The sequence below is a fragment of the Phocoena sinus genome, chromosome 8 (assembly GCF_008692025.1).
Source record: "Phocoena sinus isolate mPhoSin1 chromosome 8, mPhoSin1.pri, whole genome shotgun sequence".
Lineage (NCBI taxonomy): Eukaryota > Metazoa > Chordata > Mammalia > Artiodactyla > Phocoenidae > Phocoena > Phocoena sinus.
In genome coordinates, this window is record NC_045770.1 from 101,533,483 (window position 1) to 101,557,081 (window position 23,599).

The 23,599-nt window shown below is 53.0% G+C and overlaps 1 protein-coding gene across 2 annotated transcripts; it reads right to left on the minus strand.

The window, feature by feature from the left end:
• Positions 1-12,841: 12,841 nt before the first annotated feature.
• On the minus strand, positions 12,842-23,599 carry CHRM1 (cholinergic receptor muscarinic 1). Of its 2 annotated transcripts, XM_032640709.1 has the most exons (3): positions 23,430-23,599; positions 22,897-22,989; positions 12,842-15,342 (listed from the first exon to the last, which is right to left on the minus strand). In XM_032640709.1, the coding sequence occupies exon 3, from the start codon at positions 15,263-15,265 to the stop codon at positions 13,886-13,888; it is 1,380 nt and encodes a 459-aa protein (XP_032496600.1). In that variant the 5' UTR covers positions 15,266-15,342; positions 22,897-22,989; positions 23,430-23,599; the 3' UTR covers positions 12,842-13,885. The 2 variants fall into 2 exon arrangements, with proteins under 2 accessions (XP_032496600.1, XP_032496601.1); XM_032640710.1 differs by lacking the exon at positions 22,897-22,989 and having other exon boundaries at positions 23,430-23,575.

Consider the following 23,599-nt stretch of genomic DNA (forward strand, 5'->3'; position numbering starts at 1 on the left):
GAGGGCGGTCAGGACAGGGTGCCGTTTAGGAGGCTGGTGGAAGCTTTGGAAGAGAGAGGCAGAGGCTGTGGGGTTGCAGAGGAGGGGATGGCTTGGACAGATGTTTCGAGAGAAGAAGCTCCAGGATTTCATGATAGCCTAGGAGGGACAGACTTGATGTGAGGGGAGAAGGTTGCTGTGTGGTGACTCCTGAGTTTCTAGCTTAGGAGACTGGAGGAGCAGGCTGGGGCCCTGGAGCTAAGCGGGGGAGTCAGGAAGAGAAGCAGCTGTGGGTGGGAAGGTGATCAACTCCATGTACATGTGCCGGGTTTAGGTGCCCTTGGACTTGCAGGTGGAGGTTTCCAGCGGAGGAGGGTCTGCAGCTCAGCAGAGTGGTAGAGGTGGGGGTACCTACGGTGGGTGTGAATGATGTGGTGGTGAGTGTACGGGGTGAGAAGGGCAGAAAGGGGAGGCTGGAGCCCTGAGGACTGGCAACATTCACAGGACGGTGGAAGAGGGACCCGCGGAGGAGGAGGAGGAGAAGAGAACAGAGCCCTGGGGTGGGGGGATGGGAAGGCCGGAGAAAGAGGCCAGGTCAGGGTCAGAGCAGAGCTGTCCCTGGTGGCCTGCAGTTTGGTGACAAGGAGATCATTGGTGGGCTTCTCCAGAGCCCTTCCAGGGGAGGGTGGAGAAACGGATTTTTCTAATGTTAAGGGTGGGAGGTATTGGTAAAAGTTTCGAGATAGTATCTGTCACAGTTCCTGGTTTTCTTAAGCAGCAAAAGAACCCATTGAAAGGCTGTCCGGACCTGCCAGGAGGAGGCAGGACCAGATTTGGAAAATGGGCAGGAAGCGGGCGCCAAGGAGCAGGAAGTACAATTGTCTTCTAACTGGAACTGCCTGGGAGGCTGCCACTGGGGACACACTGCCAATGCGTGTATGGTTGGGCATAGAGTCTGGACGCGGGCACTACTGAAGGGCAGAACGTGCTCCACCTGCAGTGGTCCTGAGTCCGGGATGCAGGGGGATCACCTCCTCCTTCTCACAAAGGGATCCGTCTGGTTGACAAGTCACCCACGTGGTACTGTGTCTGCACTGAAGGGCCGCCCTCTTCTAGTTCACATAAGGGTGCTGGTGAGCCTGGGGTGGGGGGCGGGGCTAGCTATAGAAGAGTCAAGGATGCTTTTAAGGTTTTCAGCCTGAGGAGCTAGAAGATTGGATTTACCACTTACTGAGGTGGGGAAGATGGCCGGAGAAATGGGATTTAAAAGGGAACTGGCAGCTCAGTTTGGGCCCTGATGGTTTTGAAATCTAGCAGACATCTAAATGGAAGTGTCAAGATGTTAGTTGGACCTGCTGCTCTGGTGTTCACGGCGTTCTGGGCTGGAGATGGGGATTTGGCAGTCATGCGCACGGCTGGCATTTAAAGCCACGAGATGACAGGAGATGACCAGGGGAGTGAGTGTAGGAAGGGAAGAGAAGAGGACCAAGGACTGAGGGCCAAGCCCTTCAGAGGGGAGAGAGGAGGGGGAGCCAGCAACACAGGCTGAGAAAGAGGTCCAGTGAGGTAGGAAGGAGAGTGTGGCCTCGGGACAAAGCCAGGAGGAAACGTCAAATGCTTCCGGGGACCAAGTAAGAGGACAGAGCCTTGGCCACGGTGTTGATCAGTGTGAGGTCTTTGGTGACATTGACAAGAGCAGTTTGGGTTGAGGTTAGGGCAAAAGCCAACTGGAAGGGGGTTTGGAGGATCAGAGGAGGGAATTTGGAGTCAGTGACTAGACAGTGTAGCTGTTAAGGAAGACAGAGAGATGAGGCACTAGCTGGAGGAAGAAGACGGCCAAAGGCTTTTTTTTTTTTTTTTTTTTTTTTTGCGGTACGTGGGCCTCTCACTGTTGTGGCCTCTCCCATTGCGGAGCACAGGCTACGGACGTGCAGGCTCAGCGGCCATGGCTCACGGGCCCAGCCACTCCGCGGCATGTGGGATCTTCCGGGACCGGGGCACAAACCCGTGTCCCCTGCATCGGCAGGCGGACTCTCAACCACTGCGCCACCAGGGAAGCCCGAGGGCCAAAGGCTTTTAAAAATTATTATTATATTCATTTCACTATTTAATTGTTTAAAACATCTTTATTGGAGTATAACTGCTTTACAATGGTGTGTTAGTTTCTGCTTTATAACAAAGAGAATCAGTTATACATATACATATATCCCCATATTTCCTCCCTCTTACGTCTCCCTTTCTCCCACCCTCCCTATCCCAGCCCTCTAGGTGGTCACAGAGCACCGAGCTGATCTCCCTGTGCTATGCGGTTACTTCCCGCTAGCTATCGATTTTACATTTGGTAATGTATGTATGTCCATGCCACTCTCTCGCTTTGCCCCATCTTACCCTTCCCCCTCCCCATATCCTCAAGTCCATTCTCTAGTAGGTCTGTGTCTTTATTCCTGTCTTGCCCCTAGGTTCTTCATGACCATTTTTGTTTGTTTGTTTCTTAGATTCCATATATATGTGTTAGCACACATATTTGTTTTTCTCTTTCTGACTTAATTCACTCTGTATGACAGACTCTAGGTCCATCCACCTCACTACAAATAACTCAATCTCATTTCTTTTTATGCCTGAGTAATATTCCATTGTATATATGTGCCACATCTTCTTTATCCATTCATCTGTTGATGGACACTTAGGTTGCTTCCATGTCCTGGCTATTGTAAATAGAGCTGCAATGAACATTGTGGTACATGACTCTTTTTTTTTTTTTAATATATTAAATTTTATTTAAAGGTAGTTTGGTGAATATTCATATCCAATGATTTTGTTGCAGGAAGGAAGACCTCTTCCAGGGCCCGAGAGTGGGCTCTTGTGTAACACTCAGAAATGAATTGTCCGAGGAGACACATGGCTGACAAAGCAAAAGAATTTACTGGGAAGCGGCGCCGGGGCGGAGCTCAGCAGGGTAAGGGACCGCAGGGGCACTGCTCCCCATGACTCCTTGAATTATGGTTTTCTCAGGACATATGTCCAGTAGTGGGATTGCTGGGTCGTAAGGTAGTTCCATTTTTAGCTTTTAAGGAACCTCCATACTGTTCTCCATAGTGGCTGTATCAATTTACATTCCCACCAACAGTACAAGAGGGTTCCCTTTACTCCACACCCTCTCCAGGTGTGTTTGTCTGTAGATTTTTTTTTTTTTTTTTTTTTTTTGTCTGTAGATTTTTTGATGATGGCCATTCTGACTGGTGTGAGATGATATCTCATTGTAGTTTTGATTTGCATTTCTCTAATGATTAGTGATGTTGAGCATCCTTTCACGTATTTGTTGGCAGTCTGTATATCTTCTTTGGAGAAATGTCTATTTAAGTCTTCTGCCCATTTTTGTATTGGGTTGTTTGTTTTTTGGATATTGAGCTGCATGAGCTGCTTGTAAGTTTTGGAGATTAATCCTTTGTCAGTTGCTTCATTTGCAAATATTTTCTCCCATTCTGAGGGTTGTCTTTTGGTCTTGTTTGTGGTTTCCTTTGCTGTGCAAAAGCTTTGAAGTTTCATTAGGTCCCATTTGTTTATTTTTGTTTTTATTTCCATTTCTCTAGCAGGTGGGTCCAAAAGGATCTGCTGTGATTTATGTCATAGAGTGTTCTGCCTATGTTTTCCTCTAAGAGTTTTATAGTGTCTGGCCTTACATTTAGGTCTTTAATCCATTTTGAGTTTATTTTTGTGTATGGTGTTAGGGAGTGTTGTAATTTCATTCTTTTACATGTAGCTGTCCAGTTTTCCCAGCACCACTTATTGAAGAGGCTGTCTTTTCTCCATTGTATACTCTTGCCTCCTTTATCAAAGATAAGGTGACCATATGTGCTTAATTTTTACTTTATCTTTTAATTGCGATATAATTGACATAAAACATACGATATTTTTTGTATATATTGGGCAGTGATCATCTCTCATCTCTAGTTAACATCTCTCATCATACATAGTTAAGAGTTTTTTTTTTTTCTTGTGATGAGAACTTTTAAGATGTACTTTCTTAGCAACTTTCAAATATGCAACACAAGGCTTTTTATTTATTTATTTAAGATGGGTGCAATCACAGCATTTGTGCTTCAGTGGAGAGGGGAAAATGCTGGAGAGAGGAGCCTTGCTGGATGGATGCCTTCGAGGTCCGGAGAGCGGGTGGGATCTAGTGTGGGGATGGGGCGGGGCTGGCCTTTACTGGGAGCTGGTCACAGAGAAGGTGGAGTAGCAAGTTTAGAATTGGTGGGTAGATGGGGCAGGGGTGGGGTGGGGGGTGGAGTTTGTGGAATTCCACCACACATTGCTTTGATTTTCTCAGCCAAACAGGAAACACAGTCAATAGCTGAGAGTTCAGACTGGGGCCTCCTAAGTGTTGGAGGTTTGAGGAGGGGGAGGAAGTATGAATAAATATCCAGGACACTATTCACAGTGTCTGTTTGGGACTAAGTACATCATCTACTTGTTGGAAATGCAGAATCGCAGGTCCACCCCGACCTGTTTTTTTTTTTTTGCCACACCATTCAGCTTGTGGGATCTCAGCTCCCTGGCCAGGGACTGAACCCAGGCCATGGCGGTGAAAGCCTGGGATCCTAACCACTACACCATCAGACAACTCCGCTACTCCAGACTCCTTGAATCTAAATCTGAATCGGCATTTTAGTGCCAGATGACTCATGCACACTGGAGTTGGACTGGCCCTGATGGAGTGGAATGGTAGGGCCACCATCTGAGGGAAATGTAGATGGATTGCCAGGCAGTGTGAACAGTCTGCTTCAGACCTTTGTTTCTCTTGGTGCTAACTAATGGAATTTCAGCACTTGGCCTTGAAAACTCCAGGCCCCTTAACAGGGTGGCAAAAAAAAAAAAAAAAAAAAAAGGAAAAGAAAAGAAAAGAAAAGAAAAAAATCTCAGTATGATAAGGAGAAGATGTTCCTCCGTCTTCTTCTGAAGCAGCAGAAATAAAAGTAGATTCTTTTCTGAATCATAAGACCAGCCTTGCAAATGTTATTTCTAACAAGGGAGTCTTGTCAAACAATGAATTTAAGAGGCTGTTGCTTTGTCCTGTGAAAGTAACCTTTAACTTTTAAAAAGCTTGTAATTCTGATTGCTTGTCTTCCTTAATAATGTGTTGCCCTGGCAATAATATTTAAATTCACATCTCTGTTTTGTAAAAGGTATAAATACCTGGGAGTTTTTTGTGAAGCCAGAAGGGGGGGCACTGGCACATACCATCCTCCCACGTGTGGGAGGTAAAACAATTGCTGCAGTGACTGCAAGATTTCTTAAACAGAGTTTGAGCGTTAGCTCATTTAAATGAACACAAAGGAGGCAAGGTCACTTGTGAGCACGGAGGGTAGGGAAAGAGGAGAGGAGAATGAGGAGAGAAGGGGAAAGCTGAGAGCACTTTTGGGAATAAGGCAAGGGAGCTGACTGAGGACAAGTACCAGGGTGGTTAGATGGCACCGTGAGGCCCATTGGCTGAGGTCAGGAACTCTGCACTGATTCTGGTGCCAATCTGCAAGGTGGCAGGACTTTTTCCCCAGCAGTGCTTGACTGCCCCTGGGTAGGACCCGGGAAGATGGATGGCTGGTGGCGTTGGTCCAGGGTGGTGAGTGTGCAGTGGAAGCCAGGGGCTGGGGGATCGTGGATATTTGTGGTGTGGATGAAAGAGGGCACGGTTCAAGGAAAAGCCATGGCAGGGGAGAGGGTTGAAGGACTGGGAGAAAAAGGACAGGACCCGGCGGGAGCAGGGAGCAGGAGTGAGGATGCTGGAGGTTAAGCTCTGGAAGAGGGGGCAGCTGAGGACTGGGTGTGGCTGACATGAAGTGGAGAGTGAGGTCCCTGGGGCTGAAGAGATCATGCCAACGGCGCTGATAAGATGAGCGAGTTACCCAGGTGGGGTGGCAGTCAGGGTTAAGAGGAGGAGAACATAGCTTTGAAGGTCATCTGGGGGATGGACTCCTCACTCTATCCAGATGAAACATCTTAACCTTAGTTTCCTCATTTGTAATGTAGTCTGAACTGTTTTTACACAACACTTCTGACACCACGCGCGTGTGTTTGTGTGTGTTTATGTGTTGTTTTTTCCCCCTCACTCCAACCAATTCTCTGGACACTAACTGGGGGTCCTACAATTCAATTCAACTCTGACACTAGCTACCAGGAGTTAGCACAGATACTACGAGTTAAGGGCTTGTTCCCCCAAGACTTGTCCCCATTTGAGGTGCCAGTTGCAGGTCCCAGGTTGTCACAGCTAATGTAAATTCAGAGTGTTCCCACAACTCCCTCCTCAGGTCCAGTTATTCTTTAGGACAACTAGAGACAACCAGGACAACTCAACTCAGGAAAGTGCTTTACTTAGTGCTACCAGTTTTTGAGAAAGGATACAACTCAGGAACAGCCAAACAGAAGAGATGCACGGGGCAAGGTATGGGGGAGGGAAGGTGTGGGGAGCTTCTATGCCCTCCCTGTGCGAGTCACCCTCCCAGCACCTTGCTGTGTACACCGACCTGGAAGCTCTCTGAACTCTGCTGTTCGGCGGCTTTTACAGAGGTTCCATTGCATGATTGCGTGACTGAAGACATCATTGCCCATTAGTGATCAACTCAGTCTCCGTGGAGGTCAGTGATGGGGCTGAAAATTCCAACCCTCTATTCACATAGTGGATTCCTCTGGTAACCAGCCCCCATCCTGAAACTATCTAGCTCCCCGCCCCTGGAATGCCCTCATTAGCACAAACTCAGGTAAGGTTGAAATGGGCTCATTGTGAATAACCAAAGACACTCCTCTCACCTCTGTCGCTCAGGAAATTCCAAGCGTTTTAAGAAGCTCTGTGTCAGGAACTGGGGACAAAGACCTAATACATATTCCTTCCCTGATGGTCCAGTGGTTAACAATCCGCCTTCCAGTGCAGGGGATGCAGGTTCAATCCCCGGTTGGGGAACTAAGATCCCACATGTCGTGGAGCAACTAAGCCTGCGCGCCACAACTAGAGAAGCCCGCGTGCCGCAACAAAGACCCAGAGCAGCCAAAAATAAAAATAAAAAGATTCAAAAAGAGAGTTTGTTCACATGTCAGAGGGGAAGAATGCTAATAGGAGTCAGAGAAACCTTTGGGCTTCCTGTCTGGTTCCCAGTGGTCTAAGGCAAAATATAATAATAAGGAAAAATATAATATACTAATGATCATTTATTGTCTACTGTGTCATGGACAATGTGTCCAGTACTTTACTGATCCTAGGGGCTGTGGTGTAACGTGTGTCCCCCCCCCCCTCCCCGCTCCCCGCCACTTGGCTGGGAGGAGGCAGAGGACCGTGAGAAAGGGAAAGTGAAATGCTTTCACCCACTGCAGGCATGGGGAGAAAGCCAACGCTTCCTGAGTGTTTCATATGCGACAGGCCCAGCATGACTATACGTCTTTTACAGATGAGGAGGGGATTGGATTAATAAAGCGATTCGTCCAAGTTCACAAACTCTGGCTCCCAAACTCTTGCCTTGTAATTTCCTGAGTGATAGGGGTGCTAGGAGCATCTTTTTTGTTTTCTTTTTTGCGGTACGCGGGCCTCTCACTGTGTGGCCTCTCCCGTTGCGGAGCACAGGCTCCGGACGCGCAGGCTCAGCGGCCATGGCTCACGGGCCCAGCCGCTCCGCGGCACGTGGGATCTTCCCGGACCGGGGCACGAACCCGTGTCCCCTGCATCGGCAGGCGGACTCTCAACCACTGTGCCGCCAGGGAAGCCCTAGGAGCATCTTTTGTTCTAGTATTTGGTTTTCCATCCTGGTTCCTGACACAGAACTCCTAAATCCCTTAGAGCTTCCTGGGTGATAAAGAGGAATGTCTTTTGTTCTACTGAGGTGACTCTAGACAAGTCCTGGATGGCTCTAGGAAGGGGCCTGCTGATCAGAAAGACCAAGCCGTGATTAGATGCTTGGAACTTTCAGCCCCACGCCTCATCCTCCAGGGAGGGGAAAGGGGCTAGAGATTGAGTTAATTAACAATCGATCACACCTACATGGTGAAGCCTCCATAAAAATCCCTAAAATTTGGGGTTCAGAGAGCTTCTGGGTTGGTGAACACATCCATGTGCTGGGAGGGTGGTGTATCCCAACCCCACAGATACAGATGCTCCCACACTTGGGACCCTTTGGACCTCGCCCTTTCTAACTCTTCACCTGGCTCTTCATCTGTATCCTTTATCATATCCTTTATTATATAACTGGTAAATGTAAGTGTTTCCCTGAGTTCTGTGAACAGCACAGCAAATTATTAAACCTGAAGTGGGGTCATGGAACCTCCGATTTATAGCCAAAGCAGAGAGAAGTGTGGGTAACCTTGGGACTCACTACTTGGGACTGGCATCTGAAGTGTGGGCTGTCTTGTGGGACTGAGTCCTTAACTTGTAGGATCTGATGTAAATTTCAGGTAGATATTTTCAGAATTGAATTGTAGGACACCCCCGGCTCATGTTGGAGAATTGGTTGGTGTGGGAAAAAAAACCCCACATATTTAGTGTCAGAAGGTTTGTGAATAGAGTGTAAAGGAAACAGAACTTTTTCCTTTTTAGGGTGAGAATACTCCAAGCAGAGGAGTAAACACATGGAATGAGCTTGAGGCCTGTGTGAGTACCAGGAGAATTTCAGAGGCTGGGAGTAGGGTCTGTGTGGTGAGGTGTCACAGACAGAAGAGGTTGAAGAAGGAAGCAGGTCTTAATGTGAAGGTTGTTGGAGGTTAAGGAGCTTGCTTTTTAATCTCAAGCTGTTGGGACTTCCCTCGTGGTGCAGTGGTTAAGAATCCGCCTGCTAATGGAGGGGACATGGGTTTGAGCTCTGGTCTGGGAAGATCCCACATGCCACGGAGCAACTAAGCTTGTGCCCCACAACTACTGAGCGTGCGCTCTAGAGCCTGTGAGCCACAACTACTAAGCTCATGTGCCACAACTACTGAAGCCCACATGCCTAGAGCCCATGCTCTGCAATAAGAGAAGCCACCACAACGAGAAGCACGCACAATGCAACAAAGAGTAGCCCCCGCTGGCCGCAACTAGAGAAAGCCCATGCGCAGCAACGAAGACCCAACGAAGCCAAAAAAAAAAAAAACAAAAAAAACCCAAAAAAAATCTCAAGCTGTTTTTGGCTAGCTGTTAGCAAGTAATTGACAGCATCAGATCTGTGTGTTGGCAAAAGCCCTTTGGCTGAAGCATGGCGAATGGATGGGGGTGGGACCGATTTAGGCAGGGGTGGGCAAACTATGGCCTGTGGGTCTGTATCCCCTGTGAGCTAAGAATGGATTTTGCATTTTTAAATAATTGAAAAGCAAATCAAAAGAAGAGTAATATTTTGTGTCATAGGAAAACTATATGAAATTCAAATCTCAGTGAAATTCAAATCAAGTTTTACTGGAACACAGCCATGTTCATTTACTTATGTGTTGTTCATGGCTGCTTTTTGACCCTAATGGCAGAGTTGTGACAGAGACTGTATAATATACAAGTACCTAAAAATATATCCTTCATTTTGCCTCTTTGCTCACAGAGCCTCAAATACTTACTATCTGGCCTTTTATGGAAAAAATTTGCTCACCCCTGAATTAAGAGATTATTAGCAAGAGGCCTGCATTAGGACAGTGACAGAGGGGAGTGGGAGGGTGGAGAAAACTGAATGAATTTGGGAAATATTCAGATTTCTGGGTTGAGCCCTGCATGAATGGTGGTGCTAGTCAGGCCAGAAATACCAAGATGAGGAGAAGTACAGGGGCCAGGAGGGAAGAGTAAGCACAGTTTTTAGGCCTACTTTGTGTGACAGTCTGATTCCTGGAGTTACACAGTTTGTGTGTGTCACCAAAGATGCTAAGAACAAAGGCATCACCTCAAACTCTTTAGAGGCTGGAGGCTGGAGGCTGTTGTGTGGCACCTGGCATTCAAAAGGCTTTTGTGCTATAAAGGTGAGCAGGGGACTTCCCTGGTGGCGCAGTGGTTGGGAATCCGCCTACCAATGCAGGGGACACGGATTCGAGCCCTGGTCCGGGAAGATCCCACATGCCACGGAGCAACTATGTCCGTGCGCCACAACTACTGAGCCTGTGCTCTAGAGCCCGAGAGCCACAACTACTGAGCCCGCACGCCACAACTACTGAAGTCCACGCGCCTAGAGCCCATGCTCCACAACAAGAGAAGCCACCGCAACGAGAAGCCTGTGCACCGCAACAAAGAGTAGCCCCCGCTCTCCACAACTAGAGAAAACCCGTGCGTAGCAATGAAGACCCAATGCAGCCAAAGGAAAAAAAAAAAAAAAGGTGAGCAGCTACCTGGGAGAATTTACAGTTTGGTCAGCACCAGTTCTGGGAGAGGCCCAGGAGAATATGGCGTTGTCCGTAGATGCCAGTCTCCCCTCATCCATCTTCTAGTTGTCTGGTGAGGTTGGCATACTGGACAGAGGCAGGGCCTGCCTCAGCGTGGTATCAGCCAAGTGAGCTGATCTTTCGGGGACCTAGGGTTCCTGCTGAAGTGTGGAGGTAGGAGCTGAGGTGGCCAAGACGATCTACTCTATCATTCGTCCTGTTTTCCTTCCTATTCTCTGGGAAGCAGTCCAGGCCGGTTCTAAGGGCCTCCTTTCTTGACAGGGCTATTCCCTTGACTGCCTGCAGATGGCGCTAAAGCGACACGATGGGAATGGAGGGGTGGGGGCCGGCGGGAGCCGGTGGGGGCCGGCGGGAGGAGAAACACTCATAAGTCGCCCGCTTCTCTAGGTCTGCTCCTAGCCGGAGGAGGTGGCATTCACAAAACCACCCCATTCTTTCCCTAATTCCTGCTCTGGCACAAAACGCCCTTGTTTCTGGGGCAGAGAAGTATTCCCTCAAGGCGGGAGGGGGTGCAGTGTCTGGGGTGGACGATGCCATGTCCAGCCATCCTCTCCTGTCGGGCTCCAGCCACCTCCTCCAACTTCTGGCAGCTGGCTCTGCAGGAATCTTGCTTCAGTGGCTTTCAGGGCACAGACGTCATCTCTGGGAAGCCTTCTTGGATTGCACACTCTCCCCCACCCCTATTCCTTTCTCCAAGCCCTGTTTCTTCTCCCTGGGCTGGGGTGATGGGACTCTGGACTCTTTTAGAAGCCCAGGCTGGAGGAGAAGGGAAAGGTGTGGGCCTGAAATGGACTTGGTGTCTGGCCTTCACCTGCGAGCAGCCTGGTCCTATGGTAAAAGTCACTCAGGTGCTTTTCCTACAGTCTGTCTCATCCTCTTAAGGCTCCTGGAGGGCTCCTTGCCCTTTCAGAGCTGAGGACTCTGAAAGTAAGAGACATGCCTGAGGGGAGGGGGGCACGGGCCTGTGCCTGGGACAAGGGACACGTGACCTGCTAGCCCCATTCCTCACCCGAATACCAGCTTTGACCGCCCCCCACCCCCAAGTCCTGGCCTCCAGTAGAGGTCAAGCCAGTCTGATTCCAACACCCCTGCTCTCCCGATTCTGCTTGGCTTCCTCAGTCTCCCCTGCAACCACTCATCCGCGTCCCAGGACCAATGCCTTCAACACAGGGCAGGGCATTTAACACGAAAGGGGGCTCAGGGCTAAGCGGTGGCCAGGGAGGGACCCTCTCAAGGTCTTGATCTGACAACCCAGGAAGCTGTGCTGTGGGAGAGGGGGATGGGCTTTGTGTCCTACAGTCATTCTCCACAGTGCAGTGTACCTGGCAGCCCTGGGCTGGGTTGTCCTGTCCACCTCTTGAGTGGATTGCCCCTGCCCGTAGCGTCGGAAGCTTCCTTTTCAAAGGGTTCTGGGAGTCCTGACAGCTGTGTGTGGGGTGAATCTTCACTCTCTTTCTCTGTAAGGGTTTAGCCCCACCTGGGACCTCATTCCTCTAGGCCAGCAATTTCTCAAACTTGAGGCTGCATCACGGTCACCTGGACGGCTTGCTGAAACAGGTGGCTCCATCCACCCCTAGAGTTTCTGATTCAGTAAATCTGGGCTGACCCTGAGAACTTATCCATCTAAGAAGCTCCCAGGTGATACTGATGCTACTGGACAGGAGCACTGTGCACTGAAGGATTAGCTCAGCGGGTCCGGTTGTCCAAACGCCACACATTCCAAAGAAAGGTTTGGCCCTTGCCTGGCTCCTGGGAGATGGCCCCTAAACCCTTGGAATATCTCGCCTGGTAAGAGTGTCTTTGCTTATCTGGGGGCCATGGGCCTCTTGATATCAGTTTAGCCTCTGGAGGGGCTGGAGACTAAGTAAGGTCAGCTATGTGGGTGGTCGGGAGCCTCCGTTAAACACTGTACACCAAGACTTGGCTCGGCTTTGCTGGCTGGCGATACTTCATGCAGCTGGAAACTGTGTTTCCTGGTTGGTGACTCATTGTTGCTGGGAGAATTAAGTGCTGTCCCCATAACTCCACTGGGAGAGGACAGGAGAAGCTTGCAGCTGGTCTCTCCTGGACTCTGCCTGTGCCCCTTCATCCTTTGCTGACTCTAATTTGCATCTTTCGCTGTAGTAAAATATAATCACTCAGCAACTTTGCTTCCGGGAGACAGCTCTGCCCACTACAGCCCTACTCACCTGAGCCGGGGACCCTAGGTGCTGGGCCCACAAGTTTCAGTAGATCCAGCCACTCTGTACTGCCCCTCCTGAGGCCACTCTCAGGGCAGTGACCCATTTCTTATGGTGCTTGGACCCTCCCTGCCCCATCCTGCCCTGGCTTCAGACCAGGTCCTCGAGGGAATTCCCTGGTGGTCCAGTGGTTAGGACTCCTCGCTTCCACTGCAGGGGGCATGAGTTCCATCCCTGTGGGGAACTAACATCCCGCAAGCTTCGAGGTGCGGCCAAATTAAAAAAAAAAAAAAAAAAAGAGCCATCACAGGGAAGAAGGCCCCTTAGCGCCCGCTGGTTATGTGGCTTTATTCACAGACTCAGCACTTGCTGAGGTCAGGAGGAAAGAACATTTGGGACGTGGGCCTGGAGATAAGGGTGGCTGGGAGGCCATGCATGGGTCGGATTGGGGAGCTCACAGCAGAGAGCCTGTTGGCTGGGCCAGGCCGGTGTGGGGTGGGGCCGGAGGCAGGCAGCATGCGGGAGGCCTGGCTAGATCTGATGCAACAGATCTATCCAGGTGGCGTCTGTGAGCCAGGGAGGGTGGGGCTGAGGGTTTCTCTGGGGCAGGGGGTATAGGTGTGGGGCTGGACAGCAGGCACCCCTGCCCCTCACTCCCAGGGAAATGACATAGTGGGACAGCTGGGACACCTGGCGCCTGGTCCTGATGCTGCCTCGGGACTTGGACGGGGTGACTAACCGTGCTGGTCCCCTCTGGTGTCATTGTCCTGCTGATGCTTGGACATTTGCCTTGGGGGTGACCCACCTAGGGACGCTCTGGGGACATGTGTAGGGAGGCTGGATAATCCCGGAGAGTGTGCCTAGGGCCCGGCAGAGTGGGCTGTCCCCGGGGAGGGCGGGGGAGGCTCCCTTTGAGCCAAGCTTCTGTCTCAGTGGTTGGTGTCAGTTCCCTGCTGGCAGGGGGTGCCGTCTCCCGCTCAATCCAGGCCAGCCCCTGGGCCAAGGATGACTGCACAGTTAAATCTCCTTTCTCCTGGCCCGCACTGCTGGCTCTGGATGGACTTCCTGTCTAAACACAAACAAGGAAGCCAAAGCCCGGACCCTCCTCCTGGGCCTTCTTCCTGGTGAAGGGCCCATTCCCACCCAGCAGGGAACAGAAAAACCAGTTCCCCGGGTGCCCCTCCCTGCCTGGGAACAGCAAAATTTGGAAAGTTGGCAGGGTCTCCCTGGGCTGTGCAGGAAGGTGACCTAGGGGCCCGGGAAGGCTGGTGGGGCCCGAGCAGGGCCCTGGGTCTGAGGTCACAGCGCCTGCCCGCTTTCCACCGGGGCCTGGGGTGGAGGGACGCAGGCGAGGGCCCTCAGCACTGGCGGGAGGGGGTGCGGTGCACAGAGCCGGGGCGCTTGGGGATCTTGCGCCAGCGACGCTTGTCCCAGCGGCAGAGGAGCAGTAGGCGGAAGGTGTCCCGGAAGGCCTTGTTGCAGAGCGCATAGCACATGGGGTTAATGGTGCTGTTGACGTAGCACAGCCAGTAGCCCAGCTCCCACAGGGTCTCGGGGACACAGTCCTTGCAGAAAGTGGACACCAGCACCATGATGTTGTACGGCGTCCAGGTGAGGATGAAGGCCAGCAGGATGGCGCTCAGGGTCCGAGCCGCCTTCTTCTCCTTGACCAGCGAGAAGGTCTTCCGCTTGGCCAGCTGCCCCTTCCCACGGGGCTTCTGGCCCTTGCCCGCTCGCTCACGCCCCTTCCGGGTCGGCCTCTTGACCGTATTCGGGGAGCTCCGGGGCGGCTGCTTGGGGGGGGCCTGCGCCCCGGGGTCCACCATGGGCATCTTGATCACCACCTCAGAGCCGGGCTCCTCACCCTCCGAGGACGTGAGGGACTCTATGGAGCCTTCATCCTCCTCCTCCTCTTTCCAGCTGTAGGCCTGGAGCAGCCGGGGAGCCCGGCAGCAGCGGCAGCAGCGCCCTGGAGGGGTCTCCGGGGAGCCGTCAGCCCCTGGCTGGGACCTCTCTGAGCTGCTGCTGCTGCCGCCCCCCTTCCCCGGCGTCTCGGAGCCCTGCAGGGCCGCCAGCTCCCGGGCCCGGTTCTCTGTCTCCCGGTAGATGCGCCAGTAGAGCGTGCACATGACCGTGACGGGGAGGTAGAAGGCAGCCATGGCTGTGCCAAAGGTGATGATGGGCTGGGAGAGGAACTGGATATAGCACTGCCCGGCCAGCACCGTCCGCTCCCCTACCAGGTACTGCCAGAAGAGGATGGCTGGGGCCCAGAGGACGAAAGAAACCAGCCAGGCCAGGCCGATCATCAGGGCTGCCCGGCGGGGTGTGCGCTTGGCGCGGTAACTCAGGGGCCGGGTCACGGAGAAGTAGCGGTCAAAGCTGATGAGCAGCAGATTCATGACCGAGGCGTTGCTGGCCACGTAGTCCAGGGCCAGCCAGAGGTCGCAGGCCAGCGTGCCCAGAGCCCAGTGGCCCATGAGCAGATACGTGGTGTAGAGGTTCATGGAGAAGGTGCCGATGATGAGGTCGGCACAGGCCAGGCTCAGCAGGAAGTAGTTGTTGACCGTCTTGAGCTCCGTGTTGACCTTGAAGGAGATGAGTACCAGCAGGTTGCCGGTCACCGTGGCCAGTGACAGGAGGCCCGTGGTGATCCCAATGAAGGCCACTTGCCAGGGACCCTTTCCCGGTGCCAGGACGGTGATGTTGGGGCTGACGGCGGGTGGGGCTGAGGTATTCATGGTGGCTGGGCGGGGTCGATGGGGGGCAGCCCCTTCCTCTAGTCACAGTACAGGCCTTCCTTGGGGGCGGTCATCACCTGAAAAGAGAGGACACGGGCTTGGGTTGGGCTGCTGGACGTCTCCCAGAGTCCAGAGTGGAAGGTGCCGGGAGCAAAGCCTCTGCCTTCTCAGAGCTGCAGGCCAGACAGTGTCACACCCCCCTTACTGGTGCCCGCACCGGGTCACTTTTAATGCACTTTCCCAGCCTTGAATGGATTTACCAGCAGCACAGGGGGAGGGGGATGGCTTTGGAATCCAGAGATCTGAGTCCTCATTCCCACTCCACCATTCAGACTCCGAGCCTCAATTTTCTCATCGGGAAATCGCTACTAACGCTTGTCTTGATCACGCGGCAGGAGTGGGGAGACTTGCTTTGTATACGGGACTGCCAAATTTTCAAAGCATTTCACTCAATTTTATTAAAGCTCTCATTTACTGAGTAGTTACTACATGCCAGAAACAGTGCTAAGCACTTAACTGAATTACCTAATTTAATTGTTGAACATTTGTAGGAGGAAGGTCTCTTATGGTCCCCATTTCACTGAGGCAACCGTGGCTCCGAGCAGCTCCAAGACCTGGCCGTGGCGACACAGGTGGTGAATGTGATCAGAACCCACTTCCCTCGCTCACTCTCGGAGCACGTGAAGACCCGGTGGGATTCTTCCATCAAATAAGGAGAGATGGGAAGGCAGGGGAGGGCTCCAGAGAAGACAGGGGAAAGAAACGGGAGCAGAGGGGTGCTGCGTGTGTACGCCTGAGAGTGTGTGCTTGTGAGCAGTTTGGGGCTGGATCGGACCCTCAGTGGGGGCAGCGGGGGACGTTGTGCTGGGCCTGGACACCTGCCGGTGGTTGACAATCCGGAGTAAAAGCAGGCAGCAGGCGCGAGGGCCTCAGCTCCCAGATAAGCGGCGGTCTGGCCCCAGATGAGGTGTGGGAGGGCTCCTCTACCTCCCCACTCGGTTCCTGGGCCCCAGCGGAGTGGAGGGCAGCAAGGGGAACCAGAAGATGCCCCAGACTTTTCCTGAAGCTGGAGTGCAGCTCAGGCACTCAGGGTGGGAAGAGAGAAAAGCCACAGCTCTTAGTGACTACTGGCCGGGCAGAGGCCTCCACCGCTCAGCCACGGCCTCGCTGCTGTATGTTTTGACTGCTTCCTTCCTGTTCTGGGCTTCCGGCATCCTTCCGTTTGTTGAAGAGATTGGGGTCTCCTCCTACCTGCAGCTGTGGCTTCAGGGGCTGTATTGTTGGAAAAATTCCAAGGGAGAGACGTTGGGACCAGCAAGCCCTGATGTTTCTTGGGACCTGGTCTGTGACAGAGAGACTAGAGTCTGTGAGGGGGTCGCTGCGTGATGGATGCCTCGGCGGTGTGTGACTTGGGTGTACTGTCAGTGTGTGTGACAGCGACTCTCAGCATGAATTCAAAGTGTGACAGAACAAGCAAGAAAAGCTGTGGCTGTCAGTGCTTGTGTGTCTGGGACAATTTGCACGTGAGGGGGCACAGGTGACATCCCGGTTGAAGGACCCAGACTCTGGAGTCAGACTGTCCACATCTGAATCCAGGCTACACCACGTACTGGGTGTGTGGTCTCCGCTAGCGATGTAACTGTTATGTGCCTCGGTTTCCTCAACTGACAAACGGGGATAATGTTAGTCCCTAGCTAATACATCGAGGAATTATTGCGAGGCTTAAAGAGTCAATAGATATAAAGTACTTAGAACAGCCCTGGTCCATGGTAAGCACTAAGTTCCCATTGACTCTTAGCACGGGTAGTAGCGAGGGCTCCCTCCTGCCTAGAAGTGTCTGCTTCTTTTTTTTTTTTTTGGCGGTACGCGGGCCTCTCACTGTTGTGGCCCCTCCCGTTGCGGAGCACAGGCTCCGGACGTGCAGGCTCAGCGGCCATGGCTCACGGGCCCAGCCGCTCCGCGGCATGTGGGATCTTCCCGGGCCAGGGCACGAACCCGCGTCCCCTGCATCGGCAGGCGGACTCTCAACCACTGCGCCACCAGGGAAGCCCAGTGTCTGCTTCTTTGACTAAAAATTTCTAATACTATGGGGAATTCCCTGGCGGTCCAGCGGTTAGGGCTCTGAACTTCCACTGCAGGGGCCATGGGTTCGATCCCTGGTCGGGGAACTAAGATCCCGCACGCCAAGTGGCACAGCCAGAAGAAAAAAGAGATCTAATACTGGGACAACAGCAACTAATAATAATGGTCATTGCTATTATTTAGCGTCCCTGAGGGCCAGTCGCCGCTCAGAGCACTTATGTGCCCTATCTCACTTAACCTTAATGGGGAACCTATGACCTAGGGGTTGTTTTTCTCTCCATCTTACAGATGAAGAAACTGAGGCTGAGAAAAGCATGAGAATATGCACAAGATCACACAGCTAAGGTAGGAACCAGGATTGGAGCCCAAGCAGTGTGTTCCAATGAAACTTTATTTATAAAAACTGATGGTCGGCCTGGGGGCCATAGTTTGCCAATTTGAACTAAGAAATATTACATTAAAATACGATTTATCTTGCTTACTGAGTTTTGTTGTATCCTCCTCCCTTAACCAAAGTCAGGCGCTGGGCGGGAGGCTGAGATCAGACTGCGGGTGCTGGGGCTTTTCCCCGTGAGGCCGCTGGTGGGAACCACGCTTGACAAGGTGACTCTGAACAGCTCTTGTCCCTTTGATCTTCTGGTCTCAGTGCTGTTTGTGCCCATTGCAGAAATCGAGCAACTGAGGCCCAGAGAAAAAAGGGAAGGCGGCATTGTGTAGCTCAAGGTCTCCCGATTCCTAGACTGGGTGCTGCCTCACCCCCCAACCCCTGGGTGCCCTGGAGCAGCTCTGTAGCCCCCAGCGGCTTCCTGGGCCAAGATGTGCAAAGGCTGGGTCAGAAGAGGAGCTTTAGGGCGTGAGAGGCTGTACCCTCCACAGACGTAGGGGCCTCCCGTCTGTCTGGGCGCGTTGTGGCCAAGTGTTCTGCCATTGTACATGGCCCTTATGCCACAGCAGGGCTAGGACTAGGGCGGGGGGAGTGAGGCACTTGCCTTGGGTGCAAAATTTAAGGAGATGCCCCAAACTCAGTCAATCAAGAAAATAACATTTTAATGAAATATTTAAAGAATAGAAATCAATGCAAAACATCCATCACGAACACAATTTTAAACCAAGACAGGATCCAACCCCGCACTTGCACAAACACCCCTATCACCCATGCCTCGCACTAATCCTGGCCCTGGTTCTGACAAAACTTGATGTGCAAAAGCAGACCACCTGTGGGCTGTAGTTTGCTATTTGATTTTTAAAAATATTACATTACAATATTATTTATCTTGACTAGTGAGGTATTTTTGTGAGCCCCCCACCTTGAAATCTTGCTCCAAGGCGAGTACCTCACTTGCCTCACCCTAATTCCTGCATTGCGGACCACAGCCCTAGGTTCGAATCTCCAAGCTGTCCCTTCCTAGCTGTGTGATCATCGGCAACGACTTAACCTTTCCTTCCCTGCAGCCCTGCATCCCTGAGCTGATGGGGATAATAGTATCCAAAGTGCCTGGCACTGAAATGACACTCAGTCAAAGGCCTCTGTTATTATTCCCATCTCCTCATTCCGATCCACTGCTCAGCGAACTCTTACCTGCCCCTTCCCCTCCAGACCCCAGGCACAGCCCCTTTCTGGTCCCCAGACTGCTCATTTGTACAGTGGAGGAGTTGGACCAGGCTGACATCTGGGGAGATTTTACAGGCTCCTGAAACCAAGATCTCAAGATGGCTCGAGAGCGTCAAGATCTCCAAATAGCTTGAAAAATAGCCAAGAATACCCTCATCTGTGAAATGGACCACATCCCAGAGGTGAGGCTGCAGAGGCTGAAGGCTCACTTAGCTTCTCTCAGCCCGGGACCTGCAGGCTCCAATGCCTGCACTCTTTCCGCTTGGTGGACCCTCTCTGCCCCACCTACGGGCTCCCATAGGGGACAGCTCGGGGAAGGACAAGGGCAGAAGTTCTGGGGAACTGGACCCTGGTTCTTGCCACCCCCTGGACCTTCTGAGCCCCTGAGATTCAGCCCAAGAACAGGGCTGTCAATGACTCTGCCCTTCCTCCACCATCAGAAGTGGGAGTCCTCCCCCAAACCCCTCTTGGACAGTAATTTGCTCCAGATAAGTTTCCTGCTCTGGTCCTTGCTGTGTGACCTTGGGTGAGTCTCCTTATCTCCTTATTGGGGGCAGTCCTCTGCCTCTTCAAGGCTACTGGAGGGTCAGCGAGTTGATGGCTGAGAAGGAACATGGCTTCCAGTGACTGTGGCTGATTCCCCTGTGGGGACGAGCTCTGGGCTGAAAGTCAGGGTGCCAGGGTTCAGCCGCAGCTCCAGAATTTCTACGAAGGAGGGGCTTAGGGTTAGCCGTCTGGTTGAAAGGGGGGCTGGAAGCTGTATTGCATGGCATATTCTGCGAAAACATCCATGGGGTTGGGGGAGTTGGTAAATGAGGATTGCAGGGCCTGTGGGGGAGACTCCTCAAGGAAGTCCTTGCACTGCCTCTGCTTCAAGCCCCATCTCTGCTCTTGTCTTGCTGTGTGACCTTGGTTAAGTGATCGTCCTGACCTGGTCACCCTCCTGTAGGATGAGTGTTTGTATGTGAGGGTGTGTGCATTGCTGAGTGAGAATAAGAAATGATGAGGGTGAGTCTTGGTGAGGATGGGTTGGGACTCATCCTCTGAGGGTGTCTGGGGTACAGGAAGGTGGGAAGGAAGCAGGCGGTGCTTTTCTGCCCAGCGCTGTGGCTTCCTGATGAAAGGTTGTGGGGAGCTCTTAATAATATTATTAATATTATCACAGCAACTAATATTTACAGACTGCTTACTATAACCAGACATGGCTCTAAGCATTACATACATGATTTAATTGACCTGTTACAAACCCTTGGGAAGTAGGTTCTATTATCTTCAATTTGCAAAAGGGGCAGTGAGGCTTTCAGACCTTAAGGGCCTGACAGCTCATCAGTGATGCAGCCAGGATTTGGACCCAGGTAGTCTGCCTCCGGGGCTAACCTCTTGGGCCCCTACCCCAAACTGCTGCGGGGATTGGGGTGTGCAGAGCCTCCTTGCCCACTTTGACTAGCTAGATTGGCCAAACCCTAGTTTGAATCAGTCAATAGGGAGGAATCAGTCCTTCCTTTAGAATCTGGCCTCTGTGTGTGTATGTGTGTGACAGTGTCTGTCATCTCTCTAGGGATGTATGATCACAGTGCTATGGGAAGGGGGTGTCCCAGCTGGAGCTCTTTGCTTGGCACACATCAGTTGCTCAGTAGATATCTGTGGAGTGAATCCATGAATGTGCACACGGAATCCTCCTGATCGGCTTCGGGACTTCGGGCACTGGATGAGCCTGAGGTGGTGGGGGTGAGGGCATGGCAGTTTGAACTGGCTGCAGACTGTGGTCTCTCTGCTCTGTCTAGTTCCTGCATCCCTTCACCTGCCAGGCGCCTGTCCCCTCGGTGAGGCCCTACCTGGCTTGAGAGCAAAATACCCAAGAACATCCTTATCTGTAAAATGGACCAAGGAAACCCTGCCTCACCTGCTACGGGGAAGTCGAGTGAGGTAACAGGACAGGCACGGGCATGGGATGGCGCCTGTCAGCATTGGGGAGGAAAACTTCAGCCTGGGCTCAAAGAGTTAAGGGATGAGGTCAGAGCCTCTAGCAGAGCAGGCCAGACTGTTGACCGCCAGCGTCCTGGACCAATCCCCGGGGGGCCGGGCATCTGGTTGGTGAGAGGAAGGGGGAGGGGAGAGATTGCCGGGGAGAGGGATTCCTGAACACTAGGGCTTTCTGAATCTTACCACTGGCCAAGGAGAGCAGAAGGGGAGGCAGAGAATGAGGGGGTGCTGGGGAAGAGATTCAGGAGTGGGGAGTGAAGCCATCTTGTGATTCTGGACGTGGAAGTCGGCAGAACCCCAGCTGGAGAGAATGGACGATGTTGGGGAGAAGGAGGTACGAGGTGAGGGATGTGGGGCTGGGCACCTGGGACCTCACAAGTGCATCGAGGGCGCTCCTCTGGCCAGGCCTACTGACCTGTCCCTTCTGCTGGGGCCTTAACCCAGAAGCCAGCCTGTCAGAGGTGGCTCTCTCCCCCGGGCTTAATTTTTCTCTGAAGGTAGCACCATTAAAGGTACATAGAGCTTCCACCTCTGATGTCTGGCCTTGGAAAGGAAGGGGTGAACTGATACAAGTTATCACCTTTTCAGGCTCAACAGTCACCACTGGGAGTGCCAACTAGCCCTGTGGAGGGCAGCAGCCATCAGTTAAATTTTCATAAACGCACGGCTGAACCGGAAGAGGAGCGTCAGCCTTAGAATCAGTGCCACATACTCTCCCTGTTGGTGGACCTTAACCAGTTGCCCAACTTCAGCCGGACCATGTCAGAGCCCGGCAGTTAGCAGGCTGGGCCCTAGACCTCACTCTGCCAGGTGGCATCAGAAGTGCCCTGCCCCTCGTTCTACGCTCCGCATGCCCCCTGCTCTTCACTCCTTGCGCTCCCCTCCCCGCTCCCCTCCCCATTTCCTTTCTTGTCTCTCCCTCCCTCCCTCCCTCCTCCATCTTTCTAGGCATCACCATGGCATCACAGCAGAACGGAAACCTAGGGAGATATTCACCCACCTCTCCCCCGCCCGCCCAGAAGCCCAAGCTCCCGTTCACGGAGCTCGCTGCTTCCCCCACCCTGTCATCCTGATCAGGGAGGTAGGAGCTCAGCGCTGTGCTGAGGGTGAGAAGTATGGGGTCCAAGCCCCAGCTGCACCCCTAAATATCCCTTCTGTGACCATGAGCACATCCCTTCCCCTTCCTCAGCCTCAGTCTCTCCATCTGTACAATGGGGAGGCTCCTTTTAAGTCTGATGTGACCTCTACCTACTCCCTTCTTGACACTCTGACTCCTCTTTGCACTTGGGAATCTAGTTCTCAGACCTCCAGGCCCCAGCCGAAGAGCCAAGAGTCACACCTTCTGCAGCCCCATTTCGTCATTTCCTCCCCTGCCTTCCGGAATGCAGTGGCGATCATGGCTTGCCTGGTGGCTGAGGTCAAGGGGCAGAGAACTAACTCGTACCTGACAGCTCAGTGAGCAGCTGATTTCTCAGGGGCAGGAGACTGTCCGGCTGCTTCCGGCCAGTTGGGCAGGAGGCCCTGGGTCAGTCCGCAGGTATGTTTTGTGGGAAGCAGTGAACCCCTGTCCACTGGCACTGATAACCCCCAGGCAGCATTTGTCTGAGTGACCCAATGAACGCCGCCCGACCCGTCCCCAGCTGCCAGCTCAGGAGCTGGCACTCTGCAAGAACCAGAGCTCCTGGCCTCCAGCCCATCCCCACATTGTGCTCTGGGGGTCCTAGGATGGGTACCTGGCATGGGTGCCCATTAGTAACTATGCATCACCTGGACTTAGGGTTGAGACCTGCCCTGCGGGAGCCCAAGGTGCTATGGACACAGGGAGGGCCCTCTGAGTGGCTGCACACACCGGGACCGTGTTCCCTGGCTGGCATGGCCATCCATGTGCTCATATGCCCCAAGAGCCCGGGAGCTCTTGACATGGTCTCCTGCTGGCTTCTGGCCCGGCACCCACCTTGGTATCCTGCTTGTCCATTGGGCCAGCAGCCTGGTTCAGTCCATCTTGGAGGGGTTGAAGGTGGATGGGGGTGGTGGGATTCAGGGTTCCCTGAGGGAGGAGAGGAGGAGGTTCTGGGACTGGCACCCCAGTTTGGGGGGGGTCAACTTCCCACAGGATCCTGGTGGCAAGGGCTACCCCCTGGCCCCCTGTCCTCCCCACTCTGTCTCTGGGATTTGGGGACTCTGCCTGCTATGTGGCAACCTAATCCCTTCTGGGCTCCAGGTCCAGTTTCCTAAGGGGGTTTCCATCTCCTTTCCCAGCTGAATCCCAGAAAAGCATTAGGTGTATCCACTCAAAGCCAGGAGATGGGGTACTTGGAGCAGCCAGTGTCCAAAGCTACAGAGCCCCCTTGGCCTCTAGAGCCCTCCCTGGCCCCCTCGTCTGTCTGGGGTCCATCCCCATTTCCTTCTGGTTCTGGTCCTTGCGTTGCTCAAGGACCCTGCTTCTCCTGCCCCCACCTCGGTGGAGCCCCTCCCAAATGTACTCACCATGGGGCTGGAGAGAGGTCTGAAGGTTCCTCAGTTCCACTGCCTCTCCGGGGGCCGACGGTGTCTCCAGGGACCCAAACACCTGGCTCCTGGGGGGAGCTGTGCCCTGTGCTGGCAGCCGGAGAAGCACAGCTAGTGATTGGCATGTCCCACCCCCTGGCACGCCAGCC